Raw genomic sequence first — 15444 nt, forward strand, 5'->3', positions numbered from 1 at the left:
CTTCGGTCCATAGCAGAGCCAGCCCAATCAGCATCTGTATAGATTTCTATCATCCTCTTGTGTCCCCTTTTAAAGAGCATTCCTCGACCAGGGGTGTTTTTGAGGTACTTGAGGATTCTATAAACAGCACTAAGGTGTTTTTCCTTAGGAGAATGCATGAATTGGCTAACCATGCTAACTGCAAATGCAATATCAGGCCGAGTGTGAGATAAGTAGATCAGCTTCCCTACCAACCTTTGGTATTGCTCCCTGTCAACATCTTTTCCATCTTCAATTCCCAATTTAATATTGGGTTCAACTGGAGTTTCTGCAGGCTTGCACTCAAGCATACCTGTTTCTTGTAGCAGGTCTAGAATATATTTCTTCTAAGATAAGGAAATTCCCGCCTTGCTACGAGCAACTTCCATTCCAAGGAAATATTTGAGAGATCCAAGATCCTTTAGTTCAAACTGACTAGCTAAACCCCCTTTTAAAGATTTTATTTCCTCCCAGTCATCACCTGTGACAATTATGTCGTCAACATAAACAATGAGGATAGCAATTTTGCCACTATCGGAGTGTTTAAAAAATAAAGTGTGATCAGTCTGAGCTTGGATAAATCCTCTTTCTTTAACAACACGAGTAAACTTTTCAAACCACTCTCTAGGGGATTGTTTAAGTCCATAAAGAGATTTCTTCAACATGCATACTGAACCATCTCCCTGTTCAAAACCAGGTGGTGGATCCATGTAAACTTCCTCATGTAAGTCCCCATTTAAGAAAGCGTTCTTTACGTCCAATTGATGCAAGGGCCAATCAAGGTTGGCAGCAAGTGATAGTAAGACTCAGATAGAGTTAAGTTTGGCAACGGGAGCGAACGTCTCCTGATAGTCTATCCCATAAGTCTGAGTAAATCCTTTGGCAACCAATCTGGCCTTATATTTGTTGAAGTTGTTATCTGCATTAAATTTTATTGTGAACACCCATTTGCAACCTACAGTTTTCTTTCCTCTGGGAAGTGCCACGGACTCCCAAGTTCCATTTTTTTTAAGAGCATCCATTTCTTCAAAGACTGCATCCCTCCATTTAGGGTCATTAAGTGCCTCTTGGATAATTTTTGGTATTTTTGTACCGTCTAATATAGTGTTGAAAGCACGAAAACCTGGAGATAACTTTTCATATGAAATGTGATGAGAAATAGGATGAGCAGTGCAAGATCTAGTACCTTTTCGAAGGGCAATGGGCACATCTAGGTCAGTTGTACCAGTGTTCTCAAGTGGATTGCTGGAACTAGGACTCGGGTCAGAATCCTGGCAGTCTAGAGGATCTTGAGGAGATTTACGCCTGATGTAGAATTTTCCCCATTTACCGGGAGGATCTCCAGTCTTTGGTACAATTGCTATCCTTGTCTCCTGTACATTAACTCCCCCTGACTCCAAAGGTAAAGAAACAACAGATGTTTCCAAGGGTAAAGGTAAGACAGTAGAATTATTTGGATTCCAAGACTTGTCTTCATTTATACCAATAGACTCCCCCTGAAGAGAAGTCAAGGGAAAAAATGATTGTGTTTCACAAAAAGTAACATCCATAGAAACAAAGACCTTTCGAAGAGAAGGTGAGTAGCACTTGTAACCTTTTTGATTAGGAGGATATCCTATGAAGACACATTTAACAGACTTATGATCAAGTTTGGACCTTTGATGTGGAGGAATATGAACAAAAACCACGCAGCCAAACAACTTTAGAGGAAGGGAAGAGAGAGCCCGAAAGGAGGGAAAAGAGCGGGTAAGGCAAGATATGGGAGAATGAAAATTCAGGACGCGAGAGGGCATCCGATTGATGAGATATGAGGCAGTCAAGACAGCCTCCCCCACAGGTATTTAGGGACATGCATTGTAGACAAGAGGGCTCTAGCAACTTCAATGAGATGTCTATTTTTTCTTTCAGCCACCCCATTTTGTTGAGGGGTGTTAGGACAAGAACTTTGATGGATAATACCTTGCTTGGTTAGGTAATCACCAAGAACAGAATTAAAATATTCAGATACCATTGTCAGTTCGTAGGATTTGGATAGAGGTCTGGAATTGAGTTTGTACCATAGCATGAAAAATTTTAAAAGTGGCTGCAGCTTCAGACTTATCTTTTAGAAGATATACCCAGCATACTCTAGAATGATCATCAATGAAGGTAATAAACCAACGAGTTCCAGATATATTTTTTTCACGAGCTGGGCCCCAAATATCACTATGAATCAATGTAGATGGAGACGAAACATGATAATCTCTAGGGAAATAAGAAACACGAGAGTGTTTTGCAAACTGACAATCATCACAAAAAAAGGAACTTGGTTTTTTGTTGATAAATAAGTTTGGAAACAGCTTTTGAAGATAAAAGAAATTTGGGTGTCCTAAACGACGATGCCACAACAAAACATCATTACAATCGCCTGATAAACATAAAGAGTGATTTGCAAAAAATCTCTTTTCATGTGAATCTTCTTCAAAATAGTAAAGCCCTTCTTCCTCTCTAGCACTGCCAATCATCAGCCCCGAATCCTGTTCTTGAAAAACGCAGGTTTTGGCAGAGAATTTAGCAACACAATGCAATTCAGAGGAAAGTTTACTAATAGAGATAAGGTTACAAGTAAGAGAAGGGACATGAAGGACAGAATTCAGAGTAATATGTTCAGAGAGCTTAATGGATCCCTTTCCCGCAATATTAGAGAAACTACCATCAGCAGTCCTTATTCGTGACTGGTGATAATAAGGGGTATAAGAACAAAACAGGGATGCATTACCTGTCATATGATCAGAAGCTCCCGAATCAAGAATCCAACGACTACTATGATCAACATGGAATGTCATACCTTGTTGAGCAACATGACTAGTTGCCTCAGCAGATTGAGACATCACCTTCTGAAATTGCTCATAATTCTTACCGTTTAAACGGTGGTTAGTAATCTGTATAGCTGGGTTGTCTCCGGAAGACGAAGAACAGGGAAGAGGAAAGACACCGGATGATTTTTCAGAATGCTTATTCTCAGCCTCAATATTTTCAACTTCCATTGTTCAAAATAAAAAAAGCAAAAAAGGAACTCCAATCGTTCAGAACCGGAAAGTCACGAAGAGGAACCAACTAGACCCAGCAAGAAGAGTGCTCCAATCGTGATTTAAACCCCCAGAACAGGAAGAGGAAGGCCAGGCGAGCCGTTCTGTGAAAGCCGCGTGACAAACGGAGGCCGGCAGGGCGGCGCGTGGCTCACACGCGCCGGAGAGGCAGTTCTGCAGTGGCGGCGCGTGGCTGACTTTCCGGCGACGGGGCTGACGTGGGTCGACTCGGAAATGGCTTCTGAGTCCAATGGTGGCCTTGGTTTCGTGATTGGAGGGGTCCAGATATGGTTTCTGAGTTATTTTAATAAACAGTGAAAAATGGAAAACGGAAGGAAACGTGGAGGTTTACAAGATGACCACAGGATAACCTGCTCTTGATACCATGATGAAATATAAGACTGAAATGTATTTTTCATATATTGATTGACACCCAAAGGGATCTTTGTATACAGATTACAAGGTAGTTAAGGAGTTGAAGTAATAAATAAAATACACAGTAACCGAAGAGGCATCACACTACTCAAAGGGACAAGTAGCTAGAAACTCTAGAATATTCTACACAATTCAACCCAAAAGCTTAAGCTGTTGGGTGAGGCTACATTAATGGTTTTATATATCTCAACACACCCCCTTACACGAGAGCTCGCTGGGCTTGAAGGCTGGACAATGCACTGTGCGAAGAAAGAAATTCCACTAGAAAGAAAGTGGGGGGCGGTGAGGATCGAAGCCGATACACCGAGGCTCTGATACCATGTAAAGAACCAATTCAACCCAAAAGCTTAAGCTGTTGGGTGAGGCTACATTAATGGTTTTATATATCTCAACAACTTCTACCAAAACCATGAAAAATAATAATCAAAAACTGGTCCACAAAGCTAGGAGTTGGACACATCCAAATTTCGCCAAAAATGTCTAATAAAGAATACCGTAAAGAGACTACAGCAGCACAATGTCAGAGTACATGAGGAACAGATTTTGAGCAAGCTTCACACATTACACACATAACAGGAGAAAAAACTTTATGTGGCCATCTACAACATGTCAATTAGTATTAATTCTGATTATAGCAATCCAGATAAAGGACTTGATCTTAGAGGGAGCTTTGGATTTCCACAAGGCCATATCAAGAAGAAAAGTTTCCCTATTCAAGGGGTTTATCAAAATTTAGAAACTTAGAATCTAAAAAACAGTAAGACATATAAACAGCATAACTCACTTAAGAGTAGGCAAATATTTCTAAGAACTTAGTGTCAACCACCCCCATATATCTACGTACAAGTGTGTGTGCATGCATATTACGCGCATGAGCATATCTACATGTTAAGGAAGAGAATGCTTTACCTCTCAACCATCATGACAAATAGAGAATTATTTTGTCGAGCCCGCCCCCTTGACTGGACATAACTACGAACTGTCTTGGGCAGATCAAAACGTATGACACAGGAGCATTTTGGCACATGAATTCCTTCCTCAACAACATCAGTGGCAAATAGTATATTGACCTATATAGAAAGCTTATTCAACAGAATCTGTCTATCAAATATTAATATTTATTTGATAGATATGCTATATATAATACCTTTCCACTGGAAAACAGATGTAAGATTTCTTTCTGCACCTTTGGTGCCACCGAATCAGTCGATGTATTGCTCCCAGTCAAATATGAGACTGTAAAATGGGACAAGAACTTAACCTTCTTCACAAATCTGTCAATGACTTTAGCTGTAACAATTCTTTCAACAAATACAAGGCATAGAACATCCTTGCTTTCTCTGTATCAAAAAGATGATAGTTAATTTCCATACAACCAATGTTGAAAAAGGTTAAGTACATAACTTACCCAAATGATTTAAGGATTTGTATTAGTTCATATAATTTTGGAGACATATATCCCAATTCTACTGCATTTGAAAGGTCAAGACCGAAGTCTCCAGAGTTGGTATCATCTGAGCAGAAAGAAAAAAAAGAAAAAATCAGAACACAAAGGATACGTGATATGTAAAATGCATCAACAACATTAAAAGAAGGGAAAAATGTTTCTGCAATTAATGCAGATAAATTATCTGCATTTATTTCCAAAACGATGTCGTTTTGGTATTGAAATCTTAAAATATTATAAATATAAAGACTATTATAACTCTGAAATAAATTAAAATTACAAAAACATCATGATTTCTGTCCCAAAACGACGTCGTATTGGGTTTACTGCAGATAACTTATCTGCAGTAACTGCAAAAAAAGTGAACCCTTAAAAGAATTTCAGCAACTGCTGTTTCAAAAGGATTAAGCTATAAGAGAAAGAATGTAATAAGTTTTTCTTTCCTTTTAGGTAAGTAAAGATATTATAAGAAAAGAAAATTTAAAAAGCATATGAAATCCATGTTGTCAAATTGGAAACTCCTATGAGGGAATATATGAAATAGGGAACTACAGAAGCCCAGATGATATTTCACAAATTACTGAATCTCTGTTACATTGGAAACATATAATTAGTATTAAATAGTAATTATAATACGAGGCACAACTGCGAGTATGTATTAGATGGACAGTGCAGATGACATCAACTACACAACTGCAAGTATGCTACTCAAACTTAGCTGAACCAGATACCAAAATCCTTCAGTAAAAATGGTTAATTTATGCATTAGATTAAACATCATCCCAAAGCACTAAATTGTCATATATTTTCTAAATTTGTAGGCATATATGGGAATGCATTGAAAAATTATATATATGAATCACAAATGATTAGTTTAAAAATAAAGAGCATTAGCTGATATAAGAAATTATATTATGCTATGAGCATTAAACAGAAAGCGACATACAAGCATACCAGTAGTAAAATAGGCTCCAATAAGTTGTAGCAATTCATTAAAGAAATGTGCATACTGCGAACAACCTTCGCTATTAAATTCACATTCCTGTTGGGGAAATGAGCTGTTCTCCAGACAGAATTTAGCAGCCTATAGAACAGATGAATAAAAATGTTACATGACAACCGCATCAGCAACTAAGAGGAAGATATAAAGATTTAAGAGAAAGCCTTGACTACATATTAGCGTTAATGTGACAACTAATAGCCATGTTATCAGAAGTGTTCATAAAAATAAGTAACTACTGAAGCATTCAGGATAGTATTAACAGATAAAGTTTTGTGGGATTAGTTTATTAGAAACGTAGTACTTAGTGAATCCAACGTGAAGGATATAAATGACATTATTATAGTTTTATTATCAATAAACGTACAAGTGTAAGGGTGGAATATATATGTATTTTCCTTCACTTTTTTCTCTATTCTGTCATACAAATTAACATAGTAACAATTGCTATGCATGGAGGAATAAGAAGTCTATGCATGCCGATTAGATACCATCTAAATCAAAAGGTTTCCGAAGTTGTGGCCAATCATGTATATATCTCTTGTTAATTTGTGGAAGGTCTTCACAACTACACGTGCAGAATAACAGGTCTCTTCTCGTGATAAATAAAAAAGATCAGACACAAAACAAACCAATAAAGACTGTATATTTTGTATATGCATAGTTAAAACTTTTATTCCAGTGACTTTTTTAAATGGCCTGAATTTAGTTGATCCTAAGAAAATTAGTAGTAACCTTCCACCATGGTGAATACTACCTGAAACTTCTGTGACTTGGACTTTACCAAAAAAGAGAGCATAAAGGTATCAAAATAATAATATTCTCTTTCAGATGTACTTGCTCTCCAAGGAGTATAAGCATACCTCATAAGCACACACAAGGCCAAGATCATCAAGACAATACAAAATCTTTGAATAGTCGTTGAATAATCGCTTCTGCATTTTCTCAAGTTTATGACGAATGTCTTTGTATTGACATTCCACTAACTGTTGCAGTCTCAGCAATGAAGCATCGAACTGGTAAAACAAAAAAAGTTCCCACTATCCTTTCATGTTCAACGGAATATAGATTGAAAATGATAATAATATTTTGCTTGTGTCAGTATGTACACATGGGTGTTTCCGTCTGCATGCGGAAACATGTGTACTACAGTCATAGACTACCTGAGACCATAAACCTTCCATCTTTAATTTCAAATCCTTGCTGAGAAATTGTGCTTCATTATAGAACCTACAAGTTTCCATAGCAGAAGGCACACATAGTTCCAACTCTGTCCTATCTTTAATAGCATAAATCTGCAACAAAATATTTTAGAATTTCACAAACCATCAACCAGATTTGAAATCTAGATGATGTAAAGACTGAAGTAAATAAACATTACCTGAGAATCTAAAATGCTTTCAAGACTAGATATCTGACCATTGCAGTCCATAGCGGATGAAATAACTGATGGAAAATGTTGAATTTTAGAATCCATATAACACTTCAAACTAATATAGTATAATGCACTGGCTAAGGCAAAGTTCTCATAGAGGCTTCATGCAATACTTATTCAATTTTATTATCACAAGTCAACATATATATATGATATATCGACATACACACACAAAAATTTTTGTTTCTTTTCCTCCTTTCCAGATATTATTATTGTATTACCTTGGCAAATTAAAGACAATCCCTTACACACTTACTTGAGAAATTATCTAGATATGCGTACATCACAGAGATGCTATGAGCATAAAGGATAACGATAGAGTGAAAACTTGAGAAATAAAGGATATAAATGCAATTTTGGGCCTTCCGTGTTTGAAAACTTCATTTCATCCACTTTTTCCCCAAAAAACTAATTATTACCCTTTCCAACTACTGGTGATGCTGTCATTCCAAAAATCTTTGGCTTGTTACTAGATGTGTGATAAAATTCCTTCACAGAAAAAGATTATGTTAATGAGCCCCCTTATAACAATAAGAAGTTCAAAGATAGTGAAAAACAACTGCAATAAACAAGCAGAAATATTTTGCTACAAAATCTGTTATTTAACCTTCATTATTTTAACATAAGGATGGTTCCCACTTGCACGATGGCATTCATCAATAACCAGCAAGCTGACTCTTTTCATATTGAAGAATGCCTTTCTGAGGCCATCCAAGAGAATTTGTGGTGTCATGACCATTACCTGTATGATTGCAAGAAAATGGATGTACTAATAACACCTAGCAATATTCTAACAGAGCATTATATATATATATATATATATATATATCAACACAAAGAAGTACTTATGAGTATCCATCAACAGTGATAACTTCATGTAATCAACTGACTGAAGGAATGAGAGACACAGAAGAAAACATTTTCAAGAAGAATAAGACTAAGCTATTTCACTAAACTTGATTCACCTTTTCCATATGCTTAATTAGTCCATAAACAACTTCACTGCGACTTTGCCCTGATTCTTCAGTATTCTCTTTTCTGCTACTAATCAATACATTCTCTTTTCTACTTAGTTTCTTTTTGCTCTGATTCTCTTTTTGTAATTGATTAGTAGCAGAGGATACTGAAAAATTAGAACAAAGTCACAGTGACGTTGTTTATGGACTAATAAACACACCCAAAAATATTGGCATATAACTAGTCTTTATTATCACTAATTTTCAACTGATTAAAAAGCAAGCTTACATCATGTTCTTCAATTTCCTTCTCCCAGCAACTTGAATTCCAGTCATCTATTCCCTTGGCCCCATAGTATTCTTCCACTGCCAGATCTGTGCAGTCCCTGATAACCTCGAATTGCTGCAGTTACAAGGATCACTAGCTCAATATCTTTGTACCATAAAATGCTAAAAATATTAATTCCCTTCATTCTTTTGTTAATAATGAAAAGAAGAATGGTTTAAGGATCATATAGTTAACAATGATGAAAAAAAAAGAGTTCATGCCTGATTAACAAGATGGACAGTGGGAGCCAAGAAAACAATCAATTTCTTTTGATCAGTAGATTTGATAAATTTGCCAATGTGTCTAATAAGCATCACTGCTATCATTGTCTTTCCAGCACCAGTATCCAGCACTGCAATAGTATTCCTCTGCACTGCAACTTCAAAAACTTCAGATTGATACCTGTAAGAAACACAAACAAGAAAATTTACAACATTCAATTTTTATATTCTCCACCATAATTAAATAAATAAATAAAAAAGTAAAGAGAAAATTAACACCTTCTTGGATTGAAGCTTTTGGGATTACAGGAACATTGTGACAAAGGAACATTCGTCGTGTCAGGATTGGGAGTCATTGGATTAAAGCTTGTCTTGTTGGGAGAAGTTTGTTGTGTGCACTGCATCAAATTTGTATTCATGGAAGAAAAAAAAAAATCTCAAACCTATTGTGATAAATGTACTTAAATGCTATTATAGAGTTCAGTGAGAAAGTCATGGAAAGTGAGGGAAAATCAGAGAAAGAGTGTAGAAGAAGGTTCTGGAGCAAGATGATGATGACTCAGTAGTGATTCATTCATCTAATAAAACTACTAAACTGAAATTAGTTAAATATCCTAACAACTTATGAGAAAAGCTTTACTGTACCCAGGAGTAAACTGAATTAATACACCACTAACATCAATGTCGGTTTCTACTTTCTAACCCCACCTAAACTTTCTCTTACTAAAGTTGCATTAAGAAAGGCCAAAAAAGTGAGGGAAACAAAAACTACAACATTTTTTTAATGATTTAATTCCTACATAAATGATATAAGTAGTTTAACGATAACGGAGACTGATAGAAAAAGATAAGCAATGAGATAGGTAACAGGAGACAGAAATGATGTAGGTAATTGAGATTCTGATCTAACCGTTTTGGAGAGCAATAGGTAAGATTAGATAGTAGAATAACATATGGCTTCGTTAAAAGAAAAAAGGGTTTTAAGGGAAAAAAATGGAAACTTCAAAATTGGAGAAGAAAGTATTGACTTGGGTAATACTGTAATTGCAGAGCAGAAACAGAAAAGCAGCCTCATTCCCATTGCATGGCAGAACGTAGGAAGCGTGATTTCTGACACTGTTAAGAGAATGAGAGTTCAAACCTCTGTCGAGTTTAGAGAAATCATTTGTCTTGTTGAATTGGATTTAGAAGAACGACAAATAAAAATAAATAAATAAATAGAAAAACGAAGAATTGGACTCAGAATTACAAAATAGGTTTTATATATGTGATGTTCCAGAAACTTGTAGGGTCATGTTACTCTAAAAAAAATGATCTCACTTTGTGTTTTTTTTTTTTCTTCTTTTTTTAGTAGGACCCACATCAAATGTATTAAAGTATGACACTAAAAGTTTCTTAGAAATATATAAAACCTTTACAAAATATAATAAATAAAAACATAGGATTTGGAACGTAAAGTGTGGCTCTCAATTTTAATTTTATCATTATGTAAAAAAATAAAAAATTAATTAATTTAGTCGTTACACATGCTACTGTTTACAACGTTATTTTCGTCCTGTGATATTGTTTTAGAGAAATTATTTTATAATATTGTTGGAGATTACTTTATTATGATATGAAGTATTGAAGTTTATGTTATTTTCTATTTATTTTTTATTTTTTAATAAATGATGACCTCCACCACTTGTAATATCCATGACACGAGAAATGTTTTCCATGTGACATGTAGGGGTGTTAACGGGCTGAACCGAGCTTTGTTCTTAAAATGCTAAGTTTGTTACCTGTTATAAATATAATTATCGGCCTGTGACATGACTTATTTACAAAAAAATAAAAGTCTAGTTTAGTCTGTTTAAAAAAAAAAATTAAGACAACAAAAATTTATCCAAACAAAATATACAATCAACAACACTAATAATTTCATAAATATTCATAAATTCAATAAATATCCAAATAACATAATATAGAACAAAATCATTCAAAAACTCTGTTTAACCAATAAAATGGGGTGAAAAGGATTGAGGAGAAAGAGAGGACTATTACAAGTAATATAAAAAATATAAAATAAAAATAAAAGATAATATACTAGGCCAGCCTGAGAGGCTTTATGGCCGAACTTTTGAATTGGAGCCTGAGGCATTTTTATTAAACGAGCTTTTATATAAGTTCAAACCTGATGCCAACAATCAATTTTAGACATGTAAACTCAAATCTTCACGAGTCGAGTCAAAATTTCCTAGTTCGTTTAGCACCCCTAGTGACATGACAAAAGATAAGCTTATTATTTTAACCATTAGAATTGCATGATATTATTATGAAGCATCCGTTCCGGTACGTAGACTAAATGATACAATGCAAGCAAAAGTTCCTAGATTCATGGAGATATAGAACAACATATAAGTTATCATGCTTGCATATCCACCATTTGAGTCTCCAACAATTATTCCAATAATTACATATCCGATTTGACCTATGGACGAATACGCAAGCATACGTTTCATGCTTGTTTGGGTAATAGCAATGAGATTCCCCAATATCATGCTAAGAATAGCTAGGATTTCCAGAAGAAGATGCCATTATGGGGTTTGTGAATAAGTGATTGTCTGATAATGAGCAAGAAATATACGTCTTTCTGCTAAACAGGATGTATTCAGCTCATAATTCATTAGATACTTTTTATGAATGTCAACTAAGTATCGTAAGTAAATTGCTCCCGGTCTATCGGATTTTTGTTCAAGAATGAAATCTTATTGGAACCGTCCAATTCATCCTTTAAAAACGACTTTTCAGTATTTTTGGTCCTTGCATGGAATACTCTCTTTTTTTTGAAGAAGAAAATAAATAAATAAAAAATGAGTTTCCAAGTTGTATAAAAAAATACTCATTTCTTATTTTGTCAATGCACTTCATTGCATTATAACTCCAAGTTGTATATGTCCTCAGCCAAAAATGTAAAATTCAATATTGATGCCCCTTTTGCGGCGCGCGAGTTTTAGGAATGATGTGACAAACTCCACGGTGTCTTTCCTTGAAGGTGCTTTTAGGTTTTAAGGTAGCTTCAAGTAACCATCAAAACTAAAGAAATTGTAACACTTTAAAGGAATTCAGTTCATTCATTAGTTTTGTTTCTTTCATGTGCTTTTGGTGATAGATTTGCAAGCTTAAGACCATAATAATAATATATATTGAAAAGAGTCACTTCAATATGATTATGCATTTAACCAAAATCTAACGTTCAATACTAATTTTTAATTATATATATATATAAAGAAGTATAATATTGTAAGAAAGTGTTTAGATTTTGTTATAGACATAGAAATTGTAGGACCCACACTTGTTTTTAAAAATCAAAAAAATAAAAAAGTGTGGGTCTCACAATCTCTATCTCTATAACATAACTTAAACACTTTCCTACAACATTATATTTCCATTTTCCATACATATATATATATATATATATATATATATATATATATATATATAGAGAGAGGGAGGGAGGTAGGATCCTTTGATACCGGTGTCAATTTGAAATTTAACACCTCATCTGAGAGCCATTAGATCAAAAAATATCAGCGACTCTGATTTCTAAGATATAGTTATAAACAAAAATAGGTTGACACCGTTGTCACATGCTTAGAAATCAGAATCGTAGATCTTTTTTATCTAATGGCTATCAGATAAGGTGTCAAATTTCAAATTTGATACTGGTGTCAAATGATCCTACTTCTCTCTCTCTCTCTCTCTCTCTCTCTCTCTCTCTCTCTCTCTCTCTCTCTCTCTCTCTCTCTCTCTCTCTCTCTATATATATATATATATATATATATATAAAGGTTATACTTATAACCTATTTTTTTGTTTTCAACCATATATATAACGGTTATTATTTATTACGAATTAATAATTAATAAATTTAATTTGTGAAAATAATAACCGTTGATTGACAAAAATCAATAATTAAGATATGGTTGTAAAAAGTTATAAACAAAAATAGGTCGTAAGTATAACCTTCTTTATATATATATATATATATATATATATTAATTTTCCAATATATACATGTATGCTAAACATTAATTTGCAATTACATGCATGCATGTTAAACGTTAATTTATGCCAATAATAATAATAATAATAATAATAATAAGAACTTCGTTAAAAATTTGACAACGATCACTTTAAAAGAGAGAAAATATCAACAAATATCACTTAGAAACTCAGATAAATATCAATTAGATATAAGTATGTTAAATGAAAAATATTTGTCTCATAAACGGGGATGGTTTTTCGTTGCCTTGGTTTTTCATTGCTCTGAAGAGTGTGGTGATGAAATACTTAAAAGGTGCTGTAACACGCAAGTTAGTGTTAGTGTGTGAATAAGAAGGATATAAGGAGTAAAGGTTAAAATAAAAAGAGAACATAATATGAATCAAGCTGATGCCTATAGAAATGATGAAGATAACATGTTACCCATGTGTTGAGCTCTGATAAGATAGCTTGAACGAGCTATAGTTGAGACTGAGGGTGATCGATTGAGAACCCCCAAAAATTTTTTATTAAATTTGCATAAAAATACAATTGTAATCGAAATGATATAATACGTTGAAGGAAGAAAATATAAAAGACAACTATATGTTGAATAATTTTATATTTCATTTCATACTTCCTCGATGCCATGATTAAAATATCTAACAAAGGCTTATGAGGCCATATACAAGTAATCAAATTATTAACAAGCAATAGATGATTTTTTGCACACCAAGCTATCCTAAGTTGGTGGTGTTCCACGTAGTCCACTAAGCCCAACTAGCTTGTGTTTTTGGTATTCCTCAGTTGGTGGCATTGTGTAATCTTGGTCACGCTTTGAGATCTCTTTGCTCCCAAGTGTAACGTGGCATACTTTTTTTATGCCCAGATCAATATATAACATAAGTGTATACACTTTGTAAAGGGTAAGAGTGGTAACTCAAAAAAGCATGTTTGACATTTTTTTTAAAATCAAAAGTTATTTTTAGGCTAAAATTAAAAAAAAAAAAATATTAAAACGTAAAACTAAAAAAAAAACTATTTAGTGATTATATAAAATTTTAATGATTTTTTCTGGGTTTTAAAGAAGAAACATAGAATGATTTGTCATTAAAGTAAATTATTAAGATAAACGAAAAATAAAATAAGAATAAAAAAAATTAAAATAAGTACCCAAAACCTGATATACATGAGCTTTTAACTTTTTTCCCTTTTTATTTATTATAAGAAAAAGATCTTTTTATGATAAGAGCTTTTATAAAAATATGTTTAACTAAACTTTTCCTTAAAAAAAAAAAAAAATCTATTAAACATACACAGAGCATAATGAAGAAAGATATTTTATATTCCAATGGCAGATCAAGTGCTAATATCCTATAATGCACCGACACCGACACGGGACACGCCACGCCGATATATTAATTTTAAAAAATGTCACATTTCCACACGCTGAGACACGTTTTGATATGAAATAAAAATTTTAATATATAATATAATTTATATTTAATACATATAAGAGTCCATAATAAGTCATATAATCAATCAAATATTTAAATTTCATAACATAAATAAAAATAAAAATAATTTTTTGTACTTTGTTAATTTTTTATGTCAAATTTCATAATAGAAAAAAATTAATTTATAAATTAATTTTTTTATATTTAGTTAATAAAATAAAATTAAGATTAAAAAAAAACGTGTCTGAACGTTGACCGCGTGTCCAAAAAAGTTGACTGTGTGCCGGACAAACATGTCAGAGAGTTGACCACGTGTCCCCAACTATTGACCCTCGTGTTGAAATGTGTCCATGTCGACACACAAATTTTTCAAAATTTGCATGTCCGTGCTTGCTTGGTGATATCTATCCATTCTATTACATAAGACATTTTCTAAAAATTGGGTTGCGGAAGATGCTGATGCTTAAAGGTGAGATGTTCGGATGATAGGATCCGAAGAAAAACATCACCTTGTCCTTCACATAATAAATTATGCCACAATGATAAAATGAATAGATATTTTTAATACGTTAGTGAATCCTTTATCTCAAAACTTACCCATTGAACTTGAAAAGATGTGGCACTTACCATAATAGGCCCAAATAAATCAGGTTTCCCAGGTAGCACCAAATATAATAAGCATAATACTATTACTTTAACAACATTTATTAGTACTTGAAACAGCATTTAAATCTTTTAACTGCTAAAGATAGCATTTATCCTGCAATTAGGGAATTCTAATGTGGTTGTGAGAGGAAGATGTTAACAGGTCCTGCCAAAGGAGGAACCATACAATTCATTCTTATCATACTGAATAGACCAGTTTCCTGTTCTTGCAGATATCGAAGCAAAACATCATTATCTTTCAATACAACATAGAAAGCACTTCCTCGCACGTGGTAACATAAATAAAAAGGGCACTTAACAATATCATCTTCTGCAATGAAGAAAACTGGTGACAAGTTCTAGCAATCTATCAGAACACGACCCCAGTAATAGAGGAATACAAAGCATCAA

At 33.7% G+C, this 15444-nt stretch overlaps 1 protein-coding gene across 4 annotated transcripts in view; it reads right to left on the bottom strand.

Moving 5' to 3' along the window:
• LOC133298263 (endoribonuclease Dicer homolog 3a-like) overlaps positions 1 to 10040 on the bottom strand; it is an 18587-nt gene extending 8547 nt beyond the window's left edge. For all 4 annotated transcript variants that reach the window (XR_009749764.1, XR_009749765.1, XR_009749763.1 and 1 more), the window contains exons 1-13: positions 9948 to 10040; positions 9188 to 9306; positions 8909 to 9089; positions 8649 to 8762; positions 8011 to 8145; positions 7823 to 7892; positions 7350 to 7414; positions 7132 to 7263; positions 6832 to 6984; positions 5923 to 6052; positions 4930 to 5035; positions 4669 to 4861; positions 4431 to 4591 (exon numbers count right to left, since the gene is read on the bottom strand). Coding sequence is in view for 1 of the 4 variants with exons in the window: in XM_061497528.1 (XP_061353512.1) it covers positions 4431 to 4591; positions 4669 to 4861; positions 4930 to 5035; positions 5923 to 6052; positions 6832 to 6984; positions 7132 to 7263; positions 7350 to 7414; positions 7823 to 7892; positions 8011 to 8145; positions 8649 to 8762; positions 8909 to 9089; positions 9188 to 9306; positions 9948 to 9989 (1601 nt within the window). In the remaining 3 variants the exon portion in view is untranslated. The remainder of the gene's footprint in view (positions 1 to 4430; positions 4592 to 4668; positions 4862 to 4929; positions 5036 to 5922; positions 6053 to 6831; positions 6985 to 7131; positions 7264 to 7349; positions 7415 to 7822; positions 7893 to 8010; positions 8146 to 8648; positions 8763 to 8908; positions 9090 to 9187; positions 9307 to 9947) is intronic.
• Between the last annotated feature and the right edge of the window lie 5404 nt (positions 10041 to 15444).

This window comes from Gastrolobium bilobum, unplaced genomic scaffold, assembly GCF_033153095.1.
Source record: "Gastrolobium bilobum isolate Gb01-03AN ecotype WA unplaced genomic scaffold, APGP_CSIRO_Gbil_v1 utg1479, whole genome shotgun sequence".
Taxonomy (NCBI): Eukaryota; Viridiplantae; Streptophyta; class Magnoliopsida; order Fabales; family Fabaceae; genus Gastrolobium; species Gastrolobium bilobum.